At 46.6% G+C, this 21,480-nt stretch overlaps 1 protein-coding gene across 4 annotated transcripts in view; it reads right to left on the bottom strand.

The window, feature by feature from the left end:
• The window catches only part of MYO1E (myosin IE), a 128,584-nt gene that overhangs the window by 17,620 nt on the left and 89,484 nt on the right, over nt 1-21,480 (bottom strand). For 2 of the 4 annotated variants that reach the window (XM_061596019.1, XM_061596022.1), the window contains 5 exons: nt 19,547-19,645; nt 16,412-16,556; nt 11,386-11,500; nt 9,882-10,051; nt 7,635-7,798 (listed from right to left, as the gene is read on the bottom strand). In XM_061596019.1, the coding sequence (XP_061452003.1) occupies nt 7,635-7,798; nt 9,882-10,051; nt 11,386-11,500; nt 16,412-16,556; nt 19,547-19,645 (693 nt within the window). The remainder of the gene's footprint in view (nt 1-7,634; nt 7,799-9,881; nt 10,052-11,385; nt 11,501-16,411; nt 16,557-19,546; nt 19,646-21,480) is intronic. The other 2 variants (XM_061596021.1, XM_061596020.1) reach the window with 2 other exon arrangements.

The following is a 21,480-nucleotide window of genomic DNA, read 5'->3' as shown; positions in this document are numbered from 1 at the left end:
GCATAATTTTATACACTTCTATCATGTCTCCTCTGACCCGTCTTTTCTCTAAACTAAAAAGCCCCAAATGCTGCAACCTTTCCTCGTAAGGGAGTCGCTCCATCCCCTTGATCATTCTGGTTGCCCTCTTCTGAACCTTTTCCAACTCTAGAATATCCTTTTTGAGATGAGGGGACCAGAACTGTACACAGTATTCCAAATGCGGCCGCGCCATAGATTTATACAACGGCATTATGATATTGGCTGTTTTATTTTCAATACCTTTCCTAATTATCCCTAGCATGGAATTTGCCTTTTTCACAGCTGCCGCACACTGGGTCAACATTTTCATCGCGCTGTCCACTACAACCCCGAGGTCTCTCTCCTGGTCGGTCACCACCAGTTCAGACCCCATGAGCGTATATGTGAAATTCAGATTTTTTGCTCCAATATGCATAATTTTACACTTATTTATATTGAATTGCATTTGCCATTTTTCTGCACATTCACTCAGTTTGGAGAGGTCTTTTTGGAGCTCTTCGCAATCCTTCTTTGTTTTAACAACCCTGAACAATTTAGTGTCATCAGCAAACTTGGCCACTTCACTGCTCACTCCTAATTCTAGGTCATTAATGAACAAGTTGAAAAGTACAGGTCCCAATACCGATCCTTGAGGGACTCCACTTTCTACAGCCCTCCATTGGGAGAACTGTCCATTTATTCCTACTCTCTGCTTTCTGCTTCTTAACCAATTCCTTATCCACAAGAGGACCTCTCCTCTTATTCCATGACTGCTAAGCTTCCTTAGAAGTCTTTGGTGAGGTACCTTGCCAAAAGCTTTTTGAAAGTCTGAGTACACTATGTCCACTGGATCATCTCTATCTATATGCTTGTTGACACTCTCAAAGAATTCTAATAGGTTACTGAGACAGGACTTTCCCTTGCAGAAGCCATGCTGGCTCTGCTTCAGCAAGGCTTGTTCCTCTATGTGCTTAGTTAATCTAGCTTTAATAATACTTTCTACCAGTTTTCCAGGGACAGAAGTTAAGCTAACTGGCCTGTAATTTCCAGGATCCCCTCTGGATCCCTCTTTGAAGATTGGCGTTACATTTGCCACTTTCCAGTCCTCAGGCACGGAGAAGGACCCGAGGGACAAGTTACATATTTCAGTTAGCAGATCAGCAATTTCACCTTTGAGTTCTTTGAGAACTCTCGGGTGGATGCCATCCGGGCCCGGTGATTTGTCAGTTTTTATATTGTCCATTAAGCCTAGAACTTCCTCTCTCGTTACCACTATTTGTCTCAGTTCCTCAGAATCCCTTCCTGCAAATGTTAGTTCAGGTTCAGAGATCTGCCCTATATCTTCCACTGTGAAGACAGATGCAAAGAATTCATTTAGCTTCTCTGCAATCTCCTTATCGTTCTTTAGTACACCTTTGACTCCCTTATCATCCAAGGGTCCAATCGTCTCCCTAGATGGTCTCCTGCTTTGAATGTATTTATAGATTTTTTTGTTGTTGGTTTTTATGTTCTTAGCAATGTGCTCCTCAAATTCTTTTTTAGCATTTCTTATTGTCTTCTTGCATTTCTTTTGCCAGAGTTTGTGTTCTTTTTTATTTTCTTCATTCGGACAAGACTTCCATTTTCTGAAGGAAGACTTTTTGCCTCTAAGAGCTTCCTTGACTTTGCTCGTTAACCATGCTGGCATCTTCTTGGCCCTGGCGGTACCTTTTCTGATCTGCGGTATGCACTCCAGTTGAGCTTCTAATATAGTGTTTTTAAACAACTTCCAAGCATTTTCGAGTGATGTGACCCTCTGGACTTTGTTTTTCAGCTTTCTTTTTACCAATCCCCTCATTTTTGTGAAGTTTCCTCTTTTGAAGTCAAATGTGACCGTGTTGGATTTTCTTGACAATTGGCCATTTACATGTATGTTTAATTTAATAGCACTATGGTCACTGCTCCCAGTCAGTTCAACAACACTTACATCTCGCACCAGGTCCCGGTCCCCACTGAGGATTAAGTCCAGGGTTGCCGTCCCTCTGGTCGGTTCCATGACCAACTGATCTAGGGAATAGTCATTTAGAATATCTAGAAACTTTGCTTCTTTGTCATGACTGGAACACATATGCGGCCAGTCTATGTCCGGGTAGTTGAAGTCACCCATTACTACCACATTTCCTAGTTTGGATGCTTCCTCAATTTCATATCTCATCTCAAGGTCTCCCTGAGCATTTTGATCAGGGGGACGATAGATTGTTCCCAGTATTAAATCCCTCCTGGGGCATGTTATCACCACCCACAACGATTCTGTGGAGGAGTCTGCCTCTTTTGGGGTTTCGAGCTTGCTGGATTCAATGCCTTCTTTCACGTATAGAGCGACTCCGCCACCAATACGTCCTTCCCTGTCCTTCCAATATAGTTTATATCCAGGGATAACCGTATCCCACTGGTTTTCTCCATTCCACCAGGTCTCCGTTATGCTCACTATATCAATGCTCTCCTCTAAGACCAAGCACTCCAGTTCTCCCATCTTGGTTCGGAGGCTCCTAGCATTAGCGTACAGGCACTTGTAAGCAGTGTCTCTCTTCAAGTGTCTTTGGCACTTGTGGTTTGGCCTGTGGTAATTTTGCTCTTCTGAATTTATATCCTGTGCCCCTGCTCTCACAATGCCTACTTCTAGGCCTACCCCTTTTAAAATTTCATCATTTCTTTGGTTTTTATCCCAGGGGGGAGGTTTATTCCGAACCGGACCTTCCTCAGCTCCTGTCGGGTTTCCCCCCTCAATCAGTTTAAAAGCTGCTCTGCTACCTTTTTAATTTTAAGTGCCAGCAGTCTGGTTCCATTCTGGTTCAAGTGGAGCCCGTCCCTTTTGTACAGGCCCGGCTTGTCCCAAAATGTTCCCCAGTGCCTAACAAATCCAAACCCTTCCACCCGACACCATCGTCTCATCCACGCATTGAGACTGCAAAGCTGGGCCTGTCTGGCTGGGCCTGTGCGTGGAACCGGTAGCATTTCAGAGAAAGCCACCTTGGAGGTCCTGGCTTTCAGCATCCTACCTAGCAACCTAAATTTTGCTTCCAGGACCTCACGGCTGCATTTCCCCATGTCATTGGTGCCAACGTGCACCATGACCACTGACTCCTCCCCAGCACTGTCTACCAAACTATCTAAATGACGGGCGATATCCGCAACCTTCGCACCAGGCAGGCAAAACACCTTGCGGTCTACACGCCCATCACACACCCCACTGTCTATGTTCCTAATGATCGAATCACCCACTACAAGGATCCCTCCACCCCCTGGAGATATATCCTCGGCACGAGATGATAGCTGCTCATCCCCCAAGGAATGGGTCCCTTCTAAGGGATCGTTTCCCTCTTCCTCAGCTGGATGCTCTCCTTCCCCGAGACCATCGTTCTCCATGATAGCAGGAGAGCTATCATCGTTGGAGTGGGACACAGCTATAACGTCCCTGAAGGCCTCCTCCACACACCTCTCTGCCTCTCTCAGCTTTTCCAGGTCCGCCACCTTGGCCTCAAGGAAATGAAGTCATTCCCAGAGAGCCAGGAGCATATTGCACCGAGAGCACACCCACGACTTCTGTCCAACAGGCAGATAGTCGTACATGCTGCAGGCAGTGCAAAACACTGGAAAGCCCCCACACCCCTGCTGGCTTCTTACCTGCATAGTTTTGTTTAAGGTTTATTACGTCAATGGGTTGGAGACTGCGGTTTAGTTGAGGTTACAGAACGGACGGGCAGAGTGGGGGACCCTGGCCTCCTCGCCCTGCTGCTTAACTCGCCTTGACGCTTTGTCAGCTGGGGCCTTGACGCTTTGTCAGCTGGGGCTCACGATCTGTGGGAGGCAGATAAGCATCACCTCTTCGCTCATTCTCTGCTCTCCCACAGACTGAGCAGACAAGTATCATACAAAGACTAGGTATGGTAAAGACTAAACTTCTGAGTCTTTCCTCAAATAATGGAAACCTGGCCAAATTACAAGAGGTTCCAACAGTTGCACCGACGCCTACCATCAAAGCTATTTCCCCAGTCTGCATAGTTAGGAAACCCAAGCAAACTGGAACTTTCCAATCTATTGATTCTTCTTCGCAAATAGGGAAAGAGATTGAATTAAATGCAGTTAAAACCATGGCAGGCTTGGCCAGTTCCATGGATTGGGCTAGTTGCCAATTCTTGGAACCAAACAAACTGGGACCTTCTCCCACCCTTGACACTTGTACAGAACCCCTAAAGAAGTGGATATTTATTTATTTATTTATTTTTATTGCACTTGTATACCGCCCCATAGCCGAAGCTCTCTGGGCGGTTTACAGCAATCAAAAACATTAAAACAAATATACAATGTAAAACACACATTTTAAAAACAATTTAAAACGCAATTTCAAAATTTAAAACAATATAAATAATATTGGATATTATAACACATGGATATGTTTTTGAGACCAAGAAAATGTGCTAGAGGTACTAAAGGCTACTGACTGACTACCTAGGACATGCTACACGCCATTCTTAATTAGATGTCTTTCTTGAAATATAGCGGGCTGGAAGGGGAAGGCTGGGGATCATTCATTCATTGATTACATCAAGGCCTTTGACATTGTTCTGCTGCAAGAAACCTGAGTTTGCGACCAGATAATATTTGAAGGGTATAGCGCTACCTTTTGGAGGCTACTCAGCCCTCAAACAGAGCAGGGTTACTCTGCTTGGTATCGACCTCTCTTAAGGTTGATTGTTTTTAACAGCTCCATAAAAATATTTTTTTAAAAAAAGGGAAAAAAGAAAAAAACCCAATAAGATGCTCAATAAGAACATCTGCTCAGTAACTCCCAGGATCTATGGAACGCTGAAGGCGTGCAAATAGGAGTAGGTTTTATTCAGGAGGGTAGGAAGGAAAGGGATCCCTTTTGCTCCCTCCACTCCCCTCTGAGTCCCAAAGAGCACTGCAAGACTCGTGTTCGGGCTGGTTGAATTCCAAAACAGCTGGGGATACACTACAACATTTTGTGGCAGCCATTACATTATTGTGAATTGTGTATGATTATTTTATCTTGGTTTTGTTGTATCATTTTATTATCTCTATACACCGCTTTGAAATTTTTAAATATAAAATGATATATAAATGTTGACAATAAAAATAAGTAAGCCAGTTGCCAAAATTCTCTTCTGCTCTCCATACAAAACTGTCACGTTCTAGAGTGACCAACAGACAGAAGCGAGGAAGGGACTATGCAGCAGAGGGGGCCGATCATTAATGGAGAGGGTCATCAGCATGTAACACAACTGTGCCCCCTTCTTCCAGACAAGTGAATGGCAGCCACTTTTTCTGCCTCTGAGGGGGAGAAAGTGAGAAAGAGGCCCTTAACTGCATCCCCCTTGCTACGTACAAGCCCACCTGCCACATAAACTCTGCCTGTCATAACCACCTGCATTTCTTTTGATCACCACTAGTGAAACACCCCAAAATAATTCTCCTGGTTGACACATGCATACAGATGTAACACAGTAGCAGACGTATGTCTGTGTTCTACCTCCACAGTTGGGGGCAGTATGCTGCTATATACCAATTGCCAGAAGCTGCAGGAGGGAAAGTGCTTCTGCACTCAGGTCCTGCTTGTGGGCTTCCCAGAAGAGGCATCTGGTTGGCTACTCTGAGAACAGGATGCTGGACTAGATGGGCCACTGGCCTGATCCAGCAGGCTCTTCTTAGAGTGCTCAAATTCTGCAGAGAGTTAGCTTGAAAATGTACAGAAAGGGAATTAATTGTAAATGATAAGGGAAACAGGTCTCAATAGCTCCAAAAACAGAATTTTGAAAGTCCGTATCCTGCAAGATCTAGCCCTGTTAGAACCATATGAAAAAAAGCTGCAATGAAGAAAAAGCTAAACTGTAAATTTTATGATTTGGCCTCTTCATCCATGTGTTTACACATTCCAATCTCAATGAACAAACAGAATAGATGGGAACATCAGATGAAACGAAGGCTTCAGGGCTCAACCAGGCCATGGCCTCTAAAGAACCCAAACCAACCTCTGATCACAAGACCGAAGCTGCACACAACTGGGACACCAAAAATAGCCCTTAAAAAAGTGGCTGAACTTTTTTTTCTTTTCTTTTTTTTTTAACAGGAATTAAAACTCAAAACACCAAAGCTGAACACCATATAAAAGCTGAGCAGGTAATTTGGCAATAAAAGCTTGCAATGCTAGGAATATCTTTAATACAGAGTTTGAGCAAGAAGGGTTCTCTGCCAGCCTTTCTACAGGAAAAGGCTGCCGTTCAAGTGCAGTCCTTGCCTGTTCTGCATCTTGTTTGCTGCGTGGGACTATCAACCGGCTGCCTCACTGTAATCCAGTCACCACGGCAGTTCTGATGAGACTCAAAGCTTTTTGGTCTGTAATGCACACCTACCACCACTTCACTCCAGGCAGGAAGTAAAGGCCAACTGGGATAAATTGGCAGAGTGTTTCATTACTACTGAAGTCTCCTTATTCTTCAGTCCATTCAATATTGTTGGAAAATGTAACACCAGGAATGGTTTGGATAGATACTCTTTTAAAGGCACATGGGGGATGGGGTCAGGAGGGAACTGAATGGTTATCCAATTAACCACTCTTGGGAGTTCAGAAGATCGATGGAAAAATGATCCAGGCTCCTGTTCAGCTCTGTTCTTGGGCCTGGTAATTCCAAGTCATTCAAAAAAACATACTTGTATTTCAAGATATGATAGTAATGTGCACTATGTGATAGTTACAGGGTCAGTGTTTGAACATAGTGACAATTTTGAAGTAGGGAGTGGCTTGCCCCATCTGCCAACTCCCATCAGCCCCAGCCAGTCAGAGATGGGAACCTGTGATGGCCCTCCAAATGTTGCTGGACTCCAACTCCCATCAGGCCCAGCCAGCTTAGCCAACAGTCAAGAATGATGGAAGTTGCAGCCTGGAGGGCCGGAAGATCCCCACCCCTGACCTAGTGCCCTGTTGCCTGACAGGATTGTTGGAAAGGATGCTGGATGAGGTGGACTTTGTTCTGACCCTGCAAGGCACTTCTTAAATTCTTAAGCAAGAACACACACTCAGAATCACTTAGTGTGGTTAGTGTAAAGACGATGATCAAAAGAGCCCTGCTGGGTCAGACAAAAGGGCCATCTAGTTTAGCGTCCAGTTTCCCACAATGGACCACGAGATGCCCATGAAGGTAATCGGCTGTCTCCAGAATTTAGTATTCAAATATTTATTGCTCCTGAACATGGAGGTTCAACTGAGTTGTTGTGGCTAATATGGGCAGAAAGTCCTGTCCAGAGTGGATTTATCTAATCACTTAGAATATCACAAAAATCCAGTCCCAGCATCCAGGTTCCTTCTGCACTTGCCAACCAGATACCTCCAGGAAGCAGAAAAGGTTAAGACATGTCCTAAAGTGGGACCTGAGGAACCTGCAGCCTTCCTCCAGATGTTCCTGGACTACAACACCCATTATCCCTGACCTTTGGGCCAGGCTGGCTGAGGCTGGTGGGTGTTGGGGGCGCCAAGAGCATCTGGAGGGGCCCAGGATCCCCACTCCTGATGCCCACTGACCCCGCCTCCCTCCCATTACCTACTGAGCTCTTCCTGTTCAAAAAGAGGCGATACTGACCTTAGAGAAACGGACAGGATCCTTTCAACCTCAATCCGCCGCTTTAGCACCTCTTTCACCAGACCCTTCTCTGGGCCTTGCTTCACCTTTTCACGCCCAATCAGGTACACACACTTTGGGGAGAGAATGAGGTCTCGCTTGATGCCCTGAAAATGAGAACAGACCTGCGGATACATGTGTTCATGCCCTGATACTAAAAAGGAAGTGGAGGAACAAGGATTGAAATAGTTTCAGGCGCCACATCCTATCATCTAGAAGAAAATAAGGAGATCCCTAGTTTTGGCACGGAAACAGCCTTGGTCACCCTGTATGATGACCTTTGTCGGGAGAGAGACAGGGGGAGTGTGGCTCTGTTGATTCTCCTTGATCTCTCAGCGGCTTTCGATACCATCGACCATGGTATCCTTCTGGGGAGACTAGCTGAGAGTGGAAGGTACTGCATTGCGGTGGTTCCATTCCTACTTGGCAGGTCACCTCCAGAAGGTGGTGCTTGGGGAACATTGCTCGGCACCCTGGACTCTTCAGTATGGGGTTCCGCAGGGGTCAGTTCTGTCCCCCATGCTGTTCAACATCTACATGAAACCGTTGGGTGCGGTCATCCAGAGCTTTGGAGTGCGTTGCCATCAGTATGCTGATGACACGCAGCTCTATTTCTCCTTTTCATCTTCTTCAGGTGAGGCTGCCAATGTGCTGAACTGGTGCCTGGCTGCGACAATGGACTGGATGAGGGCTAATAAACTGAGGCTCAATCCAGACAAGACGGAGATGCTGCTAGTGGGTGGTTCTGACCAGATGGTGGATGTCCAACCTGTTCTGGATGGGGTTGCACTCCCCCTGAAGGAGCAGGTTCATAGCTTGGGGGTTCTCCTAGAATCATCTCTGTCACTTGAGGCTCAGGTAGCCTTGGTGGCACGGAGTGCCTTCTACCAACTTCAGTTGATGGCCCAGCTGCGCCCCTATCTGGACAGGGATAACCTGGCTTCAGTTGTCCATGCTCTGGTAACCTCCAAGTTAGATTACTGCAATGCACTCTACGTGGGGCTGCCTTTGAAGACGGTTCGGAAACTGCAGCTTGTGCAAAATGCAGCGGCCAGATTGGTAACAGGGACCAAATGGTCCGAACATATAAAACCGATTCTGGCCCGCTTGCACTGGCTGCCTGTATGTTTCCGAGCTCGATTCAAGGTGCTGGTTTTAACCTATAAAGCCTTACACGGCTTGGGACCACAATACCTGATGGAACGCCTCTCCTGATACGAACCCACCCGTACACTACGCTCAACATCTAAGGCCCTCCTCCGGGTGCCTACTCCAAGGGAAGCTCGGAGGGTGGCAACAAGGGAGAGGGCCTTCTCAGTGGTGGCCCCCAAATTATGGAATGATGTTTGTGACGAGGTGCGCCTGGCGCCAACACTGTTATCTTTTCGGCGCCAGGTCAAGACTTTCCTTTTCTCCCAGGCATTTTAGCATGTGTTTTTAAATTGTTTTAAATGTTTAATTTGTGTTTTAAATTGTTTTTAAAAGATGTGTTTTAAATTTGTATACGTGTTTTTAGGTCTGTAAGCCGCCCAGACAGCTTCAGCTATGGGGTGGTATAGAAATACAATAAATAAATAAATCCCTGAGTGACATGGATCTTGCCTCCACAGACTAGCCTAAGATATTTTGATGCCAACAGGTGAAAACTTCAGGATGGTACACACACACCCCACACAGGGTAGAATCTACTGGGTACTTCTCTTGCTCCTCACAATCAGAACTGTCTCCCTCCCGCTCTGCAAACCATAACAGCACCCAACAATTTGCCTTGTCACTTTGCTTCACTGATAAGGCTTATCTCCACATTTGGCTGACTCTTCATGTATCATCCAGTTATGGAAACTCCCTCCAAAAAAGGCATATTGATGGTCCCACCAAGCCCAGGATTTGGTTCATCCACAGGGGCTCCATAAGCAACATCAGACTCCCTCTCCCATCGATACCGCCTCAGGTTATTTCTCAGCTGCCAGCATCTCCATGCTGGGTGCCAGACTGCCACACATCATTGTGGTTAGGCCATACCCAAAGGGAACATGGGAAGCACAACTGTGTTTGCCATCACAACAGCAGCTGTTGGGTGTTGGCCTCAGGAGCAACTCAGGAGTCGGGCTATACACGCACACACACCCCTTAAACTGGGTGTCCCTCCTGTAGGGGAAGGCTGACCTAAGTGGGAACAAGGCCAACAGATCCTGTGCACATTTGTACCTTAAACCTCCTGTCGTATTTGGTAACGGTGTCAGCAAAATCAATCTTTTCCCGCTTGCCCACAAACTGCCGCAGTTCTGGGTGGTCCTCCATGCCTATGTAGTCTCCCACAAAGTTCCTGTTGATGCTGTTTTTTCTTCTCTCCTTCTTGTTCAGCAGCAGATCCGAGGCTTCAAAATTTGGGGGGGGGGAAGAGGGAACAAAGAGGTGTTACTTAGCATCCCCAATTATAAAGATGAGTTTCACAAATCTGAGGAGACGCCAGCTCTTCATTTACATTTTTCTAGAGGGCCATATGCCCTCTTAGTGTAGAATTAAGATGGTAGAGTTCTTGTGCTGTGACTGTACCACAGAGACTGGAGCCTTAATCCAGAAAAAGCCAGTCAGTGTCAGACTGACAGACTTAGGTTCAAATCCTTACTCAGTTAATGGGTGGCCTTCGATCAGCTGCTGTCTCCCTACTTCACAGGGTTGTTGTGAGGATACAATGAGGGTGGGAAAGGAAGTACCATGCTACCCCGAGCTCCATGGAGGAGGGGCAAGCAGCTCAGGGTAGCCAATGTGGTGCCCTCTACATGTCGAACTACAACTCCCATCAGCATGGCCAATCATCAAGGATTGTTTTCCTCTTCCAACCAGCCTTTTAAGTTGAGACCTATCCCAGTCTGCATCTGTGTTAGAATTGCTTTTAATATGTTTTTTAATATTTTTAACCCTTTTTTAAAAACATGTTTTTAAAGTTTTTCTTTTTTAATGTTTTTAATGTTGTTTTGTTTTAATGTATTTTAAGGTCTTTTCATGATGTTTTAGAGTGTTTTTAGTGTTTCTGTTTGTCGCCCTGGGCTCCTGCTGGGAGGAAGGGTGGGATATAAATCAAATAAATAAATAAAATTATTTATTGGCTTTCTTATCTGCCCTTCACTGTAAGGTCCCAGGGCAGGTTACAACCGTCTAAAAATACAGCATTAAAATCAGCTACAACAATTTACAATCCAGAGAATATATAACGATGCCAGACCCTCCTCGGCGGCGAGGGAACCTGATGGGAATTCTGGTCCAGCAACATCTGGAGGGCCCCACGGTGGCTGTCTCAGGTGCGCTCAAATGGCTCAGGCAGCAGGAGAGGCCTTCTCTCACCTGGAAAGCCACCACAAGATTAAACCATCCCAGACTGGATGGGCTACAGCCTGCAGGCATCACGATGTAGTAAATGGCAACAAGTACTGCTGGCTTGCTGCAGTGGGCGAGCACTTTCTTGGAGGAGGTAAGGCCTAGAGCTCTAAATTTACAAAGTCTGGAGATGTGTAATTGTTTCTAAGCAAGCTTGAAAGTGGTTCGAGAGAGGCATCACCTCCTATGGTACACAAGTGTCCATACACACATTCTACTGGTGTTCTGAAAAACGGCCACCCATTTCTAATTGAAGTTGCACTGGTAGCAAGGGTTTTTTTTTCCCATCTGGGCAAAGTCCTGAGCTATCACCATGTCCCCAACCAAGAGATACCTTCTTCTCTCATCTGAACATATTTCTTCCTGGCCACGTACTTCCGCCACGCCTTTTGGATTGCTCTTGCATAGCCATCGTATTTCCGTTCTCGCATCTCTTCCAGCAAAAATAACTGAGGAAAAGAAAACCCACCACCTCAGAAAGTTAGAGTGGAGAGAGAGAGAGATGGGAAAAACTCAGGTCAAACTGGCACACTTTGTCGGGCAACGAACCACATATTGGAGTTGACTTTCAATGGGTGACACCCACTGGGATGAAGAGGGGGAGTCTCCACAGATGGGGCATTGGAATGCCAACTTCAACGAAAATAAAGCAAGGCACAATCCAGGGCAGGAGTGAGAAACTGGATCTAGGTAGAAGGCTGGATCCTGGTCTCAAGCAGAGCAAGTTTGACAATTACCCATTTTTGTACCATAGGGTATGTAACGCTTTGAAGGCCCAACAATCAATGGAAGTCGGGGCTTCAAAGTGCTGCATGCCAGAAGAACACCACCTGATTATCAGCTAATAGTTGAAGCTTCAAAATGCCATGCATAGCTCTCTGCCCACACAACCAATCAGCTCATCGTCAATGCTTGCAAACAGCCACAGGGATGCTCTGCACAGGACTTTGAAGAGCAACCTCTTTTTGGCCCGGCCGCAACTTTACCTGCCCCACGCCTGAAGTATATATGATGTCAGGTGTACGGCAGATAGATGTGGCTTGGCCAAAACAGCCTGGCGGGTCTACTTAGGCCTGCAGGCAAGAGGTTCCCCATCCCGGATCCAGGGCTGCCTTGGCTAAGTTGTAGAGCATTTGCCTTGCATGCAAAAGGTCCCAAGTTCAATTCCTGCAGCATCTCCAGGTAGGGCTGGGAGAGACTCCTGCCTGAAACCCCGGAGAGCCTCTGCTGCCAGTCATTGCAGACAATATTGAGCTAGATGGACCAATGGTCTGATTCAGTGTAAGGCAGCCTCCTATGTTCCCTCCTATATTGCAAAATCCCACTGAAAATCAATGCGACTTGGTGCATAATGGTGTGCTCAGCTCCCAGTGGAGTCAACGGGCTGCACATAGAGAAAATCATTCTGGGTGGCTGTTCCTCCTCACTGGAGCTCACTTCTGCTGGAGGCTTACCAGAATCCCAATGACAACCCTTTCTGGAGGAGATCCAAGAATGCAGAGGTGGCTTTGAAATGAGGCAGATCTTAGGGGCACCACTACAAGTGGCAGAATTGGGAGTGGCAGATCTGAGCTATGGGGCACAATAATTTTAATGGGACCTGCTCAGGAGAACTTCCTGGTGTGAACTGTACCCCGGATTATATTATTTTATTTATTCCATTAATGGAAGCCCCCTTCATTGATAAAGCTCACAAGGCTTTATTCATTATAATATTAATTTATTCATACAATTCATTATAAAATGAATATAAAAGTCAGTATCACATCTTCACTAAAACCCCAAAGCCTGGGTGAATAAGTGCACCCGATGTTGACGATGATGAAAGCTCCACCCTGATTGATCTAATTGTATCATTTGGATTTCCGGCCTCAGGCATCAGAACATCTTGTACTGGCCCCACCAGAACACTCTCGAAAACGGAGAGCCTGATTCCGCCTCCCCCCCAAAACAATTCCTCCCCCCTTCATTTAATCTGGCAGTGGTGGCAACAAAAAGGGAGGGAAACCAGAAGTAGACATCGCATTGAAATGAATGGAGCCCACCACCCTGATGAAGATGGATGGACCATGTGGTGAGAGGAGGTGCGGCTATGTGCTTGTATCTGCATGCGTGTGTGTGTGTGTCGCTGTGTGAGAATGTGGGGCGGCCACATCCACAACTGGCACGTGAACCCTGGCAGATTAGCCACCCCTTCTTTAAAAGCAGCGATCACAGCACAGACAGAGTGGCAACTAAAGCCAGGTTTGAGAAATATGAAACGATTCAGGAAGTCCCACAGACGGACGATGTGGAGATTCACCTTCCTTCAAGAAAAGTATGTCTTTGATCAAAGGGCAGTGGATGAAAGGAAGGTATTTTTGGATTCAAGAAGCAGTTCATAAAGTCAAAAAGGGATCTGGCCTATCTCACAAATTTCACATCTGCTTTCAACCAGAATATGAGACCAGGAGCGAGGAAGTGCCGACAGGAGACTGAACAGCATCTGGAATTCTGCCTCAGAGTTTCTGCAGAGAGCCATGCTGGCAGAGATGGAAGCGATACAAAGCGACTCCCCTCTTGTAAGGCGCCCTGGACAGTGCAGCGTTCTGCATACTTCCGTGACTGCAGCCCTCAACCCTCCCGGCCACCAGCTCCCTGGACTGTTTATGTTATTTATTTATTAATTTGTTGCATTTGTATACTGCCTCATAGCCGAAGCTCTCTGCCAATGCCTCTGGTTGGCCATTTGCCAATGCCTCTGGTTTCCAAGATGCGTGGCGTGATCCTCCAGGCTCGTCAGACTTTTTTGCTGAGGTCGGTGGGGGTGGGGGGGTGTCATGTGAGACTGGTTCATGTCGAGTCAGACTTTGGGCCCATCAAGCCTATTCTAAGGGCAGCAGCTCTGCAGGGCCTACGGCGGAGAAAAGCTCCTCCCCACTGCTGGCGACCCTTTTTGTCTAGAGGTTCCTGAGACTGAGCCTAGGCCTGCTGCAAGGGAAGCAGGCAAATCTCTTCCACTGAGCTATGGACCGTCCCTGAAGTAGTTTTTTAAACGGATACCCTTCCTAGTCCTGCACCACCAGCACCACCGGTCTAGCTTGCAGGATTCCACCAGGATTCAATCCTGTCACTCCAGGACTACGTCAGAGCAGGAAAAAACTGCTCCGACATCCCCAGGTTTGCGGCTCTCCATTCATCCCCCTCACATGACAAAATAGTTGACAAGGCAGAGGATGGGGGCCAGAACCAGGCCAAGATATTTTGGGGCCTAAAGTGGAAACTCCTGAAGCACCCACTCCCTTCCCACTAATTGGCATGGGGCAGAGCCCACCTGGACCTGTTCCTGCAGAAGCCCCGTGGACATGCGCAGGAGCTGTGAAAGACCTTGCCGGGAGAATTCCCCTGTCAACTGCACCCTACGGGGTAGGGGTAGGTCTGGTCCATCAGTCTCTGAGAGCCAACCTGGAGCCCTCCAGATGGTTGGGACTCCACCTCTCATCAGCCCCAACCAGCAGGGCTGTGAGGGGACCAGAGTCGGCCCTCCTGGAGTTTCTAAGTGTGTCCTCACCCAGATGTGAACAGCTTGCTGTGTTTCCCAGCACGCTGGGCCACCCTTCCTCTCATAAAATAATCAGCAGGCCTCCCAACCTCATTTTTTCTATTTCTGTTCTTTTATTGGAGGAGGGAGCTGGCAGGATAAACTGCCCGTCAGCAACATAACTGGCATGGCTTACTCCTAGAAAGTTGTACTAATTGCAGTACATCTGTCAAAGCACAGCAACTGTCAGATGTAATTAAGGTTCATGTTCGACATGCTTCTTGTGCCCAGGAAAAAAACACAGCATTCCTCTTTGTTTTTTAAAAAAACTTAATGACTTGTAAGAAAAAGTGTGAACATAAAAAAACAAGAGAAGGTTTATAAAAGTTTCCTTTCATACTCCTTTGAAAACCACTTTCTCTTGGCCCACCCAACAGAGAAGCAGTTAGTATTATAGAAGACTTCGGTCTGATACACAGTTAAGCCCAGCCTCTGGCCAACATCGGTGGCAAATTGGCAAACTGCATCCAAAAGCGCGGACTCCCTTTCCCAACAAGAAGCAGACGCTCCTGGGTCAGAAAGCCACAGTTCCCAGGGAGGCACAAGCCCAGTTTGCTCTCGACACATCCAGGATGAAGGAGGATCATGGCAGCAGACCTACCACCAACCTCTCTGCATTCGGCTGAACATCTGCAGGGCGTGTACAGGCACCCAACTGTACGTGCGCAGAGCTCTCTTCTTCTGACTGGGAACTTTCCCCCCAGGCTTACTAACCGCACGCAGACAGCTCCACATGCACACCGTTCATTAACTTGGGTGATATGTTGCAAGGACACAGCCAGTGAGACATCTACACTTGGCCTGCAACTGAAGTTTTAATGGATGTCATACCACCAATTTAAACTGATTTAATAAATAGTCATTACGTCTTTCCAGGGAACGCTGGCCAAGCTAGCTCCATGGGGGGCAGGGGGGGAGCGTTCTCATCACCAAAGCGCAGTTTCCAGGACTCTTTAGGGCAGGGCTGGGGAACCTCTGAGCTCCCTCCAGTTATTGCTGGACTCCAACTCCCTGACCATTGGCCATGCTGGCAGGGGCTGAGGGGAGCTGGAGACCAGCAACATCTGGAGGGCACCATGTTGGGGAAGGCTGCCTGTTACCTACTTACCCATCCTATGCTCAGACACTCGTGCACACACACCAGAGCACACACATGCAGACATACTCAGAGCCCACACACACACACACACAATGTTACAGCTGACCTGTGAAAATCACCAAAAGGGCAGGATATTTCCCTCCTCATCGCAGCACTAGGCTGGGGCCAGGGGTGGGGGGAAGGTTTAAACCCTCAGCCTAGTCCAGTGCCACAATGGAGAGAGAAACCATGCGCTCCCCTGTCGTCTGCTCAACCATCTGAAGAGCATGTTACCCACCACCACCTTGGTTGGCAAGGAGGGCAAATAACAATGGCTGAGAGGGCGGCCCGTGGGTGGGCAGTTCACCCCTTGGCCTACATGGCACATTCCTGAAGTGACAAGCGACCCCCCCCACACCCCCACACACCCCACCCACCCACCCACCCACACCCCACACCCCCACACCCCCCCACACACACCCCACACACACACCCCCACACACACACCCCACACCCACACACCCACACACACCCCCCACACACACACACCACACACACCCCCACACACACCCCCACCCCCACCCCCCCACACACACACCATTCCCAGTGCTCAGTTCTAGCAGGAGAGAGAGCTGTGAGACTCAGCCAAGTCAACCTGCTGCTCTTTGGAGAGCGTGACCAAGGAGTCCCTCCTCTACTCACAGACTCTGGCGCCTTGATGAAGACTTTTGTTCTCCCAAGCTGGTACTGGTCAGGATCCACGTTGACAGAGTGGAGGAGATGGAGGACCCCTTGTTTTTCATCCCCTTTCCACGAAGGCCAGGTTGCTTTGGTCAGGATGGCGTACCTGCAGGGACAAGAGACCACACCTTTTGCCAGCCCATGCAAAAGGCACTGCCACCTGTTATAAAGGCTGCCCATGCAGGTCTTGCTCTCTGGCTCGTCCTTAGAAATCTCACTGGAGGGCAACAGGGACAAGGCCCTTCACTGTGGTGGCATCACAATTGTGGAATCTCCTCCCCAAGGAATTCTGACAGGCTTCCTTGCTTTCCGTCAGACAGGTGCTAAAAAACGTGGCTTTTTAAAACTTCAGACAGATCATTAAACGCAAGATCTTTCCGTTCTTTTAACTCTTTCTAAGCACTGCTGTTTGACTGCATTGCTGATTGCCTTTGCAGAAAAACCAGGTTTTTAAAAAAAGAAACATAAATAAAATAAAAATCTTTTGAGATTCTGCCATTCTGCTCAGTGATCGATTTCATACGCGGCCATTCCACTGCAAATGAAGAATCCATTGTTGGGATTCACAAAACGAAATCCTTGCTCTGAGGCAGCCACCGTTGCCATCTATTATCACAAGACTGGATTAATGCAACGTGGGATATCGCAGCATCACTGTTATTATTCCAAAATTCACAGTTGGGACAGGCCAAAATGTCACCAAAAGTGTGGCAAGCTTTTGTGTTCTCCAGAATTCATCATTTGGCAAAATGGAGGAAAAATACGTGAGGAGAAATGAGACGCAAAGAAATACAAAAATTAGGCTGATGTTGTTGTTATTAGTTGCTTTCCTTGCAAATGTGACTAGTAAGAACAATAACAGCAAACTAACGTTGTAGCCATCAGGTGAGCTCAGAGGCCCCAAGATGGAGACTGTGGGCTGAATAAGTCCCTCCCTCCCTCCCAGGTGCTGCAGGTATCAAGTTCCACCCCTGGGATTCTGAGGGAAAGAAGCAAAGGACTGCTCCCCATCTCTGAAAAATTAAAATCTGCCCTGTAACCCGGATCTGTCCCGGTGGAGTCAGAGTTAGAACAGGAAACCTGTGACTTATAAGAAACTACATTGTCCTGACTTGGTATAAAGCCGTTTCTCATGTTCTATAGCTATTTTTTAAAAAATAACAACCTTCCACGCAAGGCATCATGTCCAGCTGAAGGAGGATAATAAATAAAAATCAGCTTAGAGCTTGGATAATCACAGCTGTGCAGTCTAACATATTTATTGGTTTGTTATGCTTGTACCTTACCCTTCCTCCAATACGATCAAGGTTGTTTACACGGGGATTATCCCATTTTATCAAAACAGCAGCCTTGTGATGTACGTCAGGCACAAAGAGAAGAGACTAGCCCAAGGTCGCCAGGCAGCTTCATTGCTGGACTGAGATTTGAGGGCTCTCTGCCACACCACAACTCCTCTCAGGACAGAGGTTACAACAGGGAATCAACAAGAAATCAAAGTGAGGGCATGCGCAAAAAAATGGGATAGTCACATGATCAACAAAACAAAAGAAAAAGAAGGGTTGAGTTGCCAGGCGTCAGGATTACGCTGTCTCCCTGGCAGTGTGCTAAGAGCACTGGGTGCCCCCAGAGAGCCAATCTTGCAGTTCTGGTGCGGGATCCATTCACCACTTCCACTCTCCCTTCCTAACAACAGCCTGAAGCTTCTTTATTAAAACTCATCAGCTTCCATCCTCCCTTAAGGACAGCAGAAGGGTGGCGGAAGAAGTTGGAGCATGAAGGCAAAACGGAAGCAAAAGCAAGCAACTGTTATGGGAAGACACAGCAAGGAGTGACCGTGAGGTTTTGCTAGGGCTGCAACATCTGGCTGAATAAAAGCTTTTTGAGAAACGAAAAAGGTGCCCCCAGTTGGTTATAATTTCAAAACTGCAGAAGGCAAGGGTCATCTTAAAAGAAGCATTATTTTGTGTTTCATGCACAATTGAAATATATGCTTCATACATGATTATGCCTGTCTATGATGTAGGTCCGTATCATCTGAAAATAAAAAAGTAACTTTTTTTCCCATTTAGAACAACTTGCATACGTGAATTTAAATTTTACAATGGTAAACAATAAGAACATCAGACACAGGAGTAAAAAGTGTTTAGCAAAGGATCTCAGGTCTGAAAAGCCTGTCTGAATAATACAGTTCAGCAGCTGTCTAAAACCAGCAGGGGTGACTCCGGCTGAACCGCTATTGGCAAGGCTCAGTCCCTGGTGAAGGCCAGCCAAACCTCAAGAGCTTGTGGGATCACCAAAAGTGCCCCATCAAAAGACCTCAGCGATTGAGGTAGAGAATAAGGAATCAGGCAGTCCTTGACTGAACAATTGATTAATCAACCAAGATTCCCTTCATTGGGAAACAGGCCTCAATTTTGCTGTTCCATCTCAGAGAAAACAATACAGGAATGTAAAGGTAAAGACAAAGGTGTGGTTCTTTCGAACAGACGGCTCATTTGAAACAACTCCCACTGCATGCAACACACCTTAACCCACCCTTCCCCCTCTAGGGTCCTCCAGGTTGAGGAAGGACTGTCTCACCTCCTTCCTAAGATGACTGGCAAGTTTCAAACATGGTCACTGGGGGAAAAAGGGCAACTACAGAAGCATCTACTGGAAAGCGTCGCTGACACCCCTCCCACCAATGCTCAAGGCAGCTTTTGCAACGGTTTTTAGCTGCAAGATGAAGGACAGGTATGTTTTTAAGGACTTGTGCCATGTTAGTATTAATCATATTTAAAAGGTAGGCAGCCTCATAGAGAAGGGTTTTTGGCATGCTGTGAGGAGCGACTGTAACACAAGCTGGGCTTCTGTTGCAAGAGCTACCAAGTGCTCCTCAAATCTTTGGTCCTTCTTCATTTTAAGTGAAGCATTATTTTTAGATTTGTTGGCAAGCAAACAAGACACAGATTTAACACACCTGGGCTTCTTTAGGCTCTGATCTACTCTTCACAGTAGAGGAGAGGGAAACTTGGGTATGTTTTCGTGGCATGTGATCTGCCCTTCCCATTTCAAAACCTCCCTGAAAAGAAGAAGCAACACCTAGTGGTACTGTACCTCTGCAGGAATTTTTTGAACACTCGCCTATAGGCATAACCTGCTCGTCGCACTCGAATGTTTTCTTTGAGCCCGAGATACTCCACTTGGTGCTTTACCCTGCAGGGGAAGTATTAGAAATCAAACATGATTACTCAGAGAGAGAGGCAGGAAACAGCAGCTTTCAAGTGTCTACAGAAGCTATAAATGGAGTGCAACGTATGGTCCTTACTGTCATTGACTGAAGGGAAAAAAGCAACCGTTTCAAGTGACAGCAAAGCACATCTACTCTGGGTAAAGGAAAGGCTGCCTAATGTGTGTGAGTGATGGGGCACTGCAAGGAGGAACCTCCTCCTCACGTGGATCACTTCTGCAGTCAGCTGACTGTACTCATTTGTAATGCCCCCCAAACGATCTTGCAATTTTCCTACCTAAAATCTTTCTGCCGCCAGATAGCTGGGGACGAGACTGCACAGGGAGTTTGCAGTGCTTGTTGGGAACGTCCAGAGTCACTCTAAGAGTCCCCCAAAAGTCAAGATGATATAATATAGGCAGAGGTCTTTCTGTGATGGAACTCACTGGTACAGAGTACTGGCACTTCTTTTTGCTACCCATGGCAACCCTTTTGTGCTGGCTCTCACAGCACTTTTATCAAGGGAAGAAGGACATTCCAACATTAAGAAATAATTTTAAATACTCTGAGATGTTTACAGTTATAAAAATCCGCCACCTCTGGCTATCTATCAAGCCTTTGCTTCAGGTAATCATGAGAATAATGAAATTCTTTAGCAAACAGTCTACTTGGCTTGAACCAATCTAGGCCCAAGATTTTGCCAGCCTAGCCTAGCCGGGTGTATTGCTGTTTTTTAAAACACATTTTCCCCCAGAATTACAGTAATCTTTCTCATCAGCCAGATTCCCAGACACTGACCTGCAAGGTTTTGGTTCAGCGAGAGAAAAATACTCAACATTGTCTTTCCCCAGACAAAAAGAAAAACATTTTAAAACGTTCTGCATAGCTTGACCGTGACTGGTATTGATGAAGGAGTAAGGAAAAAGGACGTTCTCTCTCCCTCTCTCCCCCCCCCCCCCCCCGCTTGCCTTATTTTAGATGTAAGCAGGAGGGAATCTATAAACAGGAAAATACATTTTGGCTGATCAGCTCTTTTTATGGCTACTCCTCCAGGAGGCTTTGAAATGGGAACATGATTCTATCCTCCATTTTTCTGAACATACAGAAATGGGAACAATTTGCTCTTCCTCCCCTCGCCCACACACACCCCAAAGCCTGGCGGAGGAACAGCAAACTTGTATTATTAAAAAAAAGGGGGGGGAGTAACTAACTGCAATTTTTAAAATTTGAAAGTACTAGAGGCCACTGCCAATAGCAACATGGAGATTCAGAACTGGGGAAGTTGTCTCTCCACATCACACACACATACACCCCACTAACTTGGTTTTCTGCAGTGACCAATGCAGAAGGAATGTCCTGATTTTAGAAAGAAACCCACCCACCCTAACAAGCAACGCATCCTGCACTTAGAAGACTTTTTTTTAAAAAAAAAAAGCTCAGCTTGGAAAAGAATTCTCCAAGTTGGTAACACAGCAGTCTGGAAAAGCAGCAAAATGTGTGGGTCAAATTAAGAAAAATGCAATCGCTATTTCACTGTACACAGCTATCCTTCTCTTTGTCTATAGTGCCGCTGAAGTATCTCTTCTTCTAACTACACGCTACTGGTCCTTGAGCATGGCTCGGGAAATGGGTTAACTTTGCGGAGCTTGTTTTATTATTTTGTTTCGATTTTGTGCATTCAACAAATATAAACCAAGAAATGTCACTGCTCGATCTTTGGAGGCTGGAGGCTGAATGTATTTGTTGTGGATTATTTTTTTTCGGGAGGGAAGCAATAAGCACAGACGGACTTATATAGAGATAGAGGAGATGGAAGAAAAAT

The sequence above is a fragment of the Rhineura floridana genome, chromosome 14, assembly GCF_030035675.1.
Source record: "Rhineura floridana isolate rRhiFlo1 chromosome 14, rRhiFlo1.hap2, whole genome shotgun sequence".
Lineage (NCBI taxonomy): Eukaryota > Metazoa > Chordata > Lepidosauria > Squamata > Rhineuridae > Rhineura > Rhineura floridana.
Note: the sequence above shows the minus strand (reverse complement) of the source record. Positions and strands in the feature narration are given on the sequence as shown.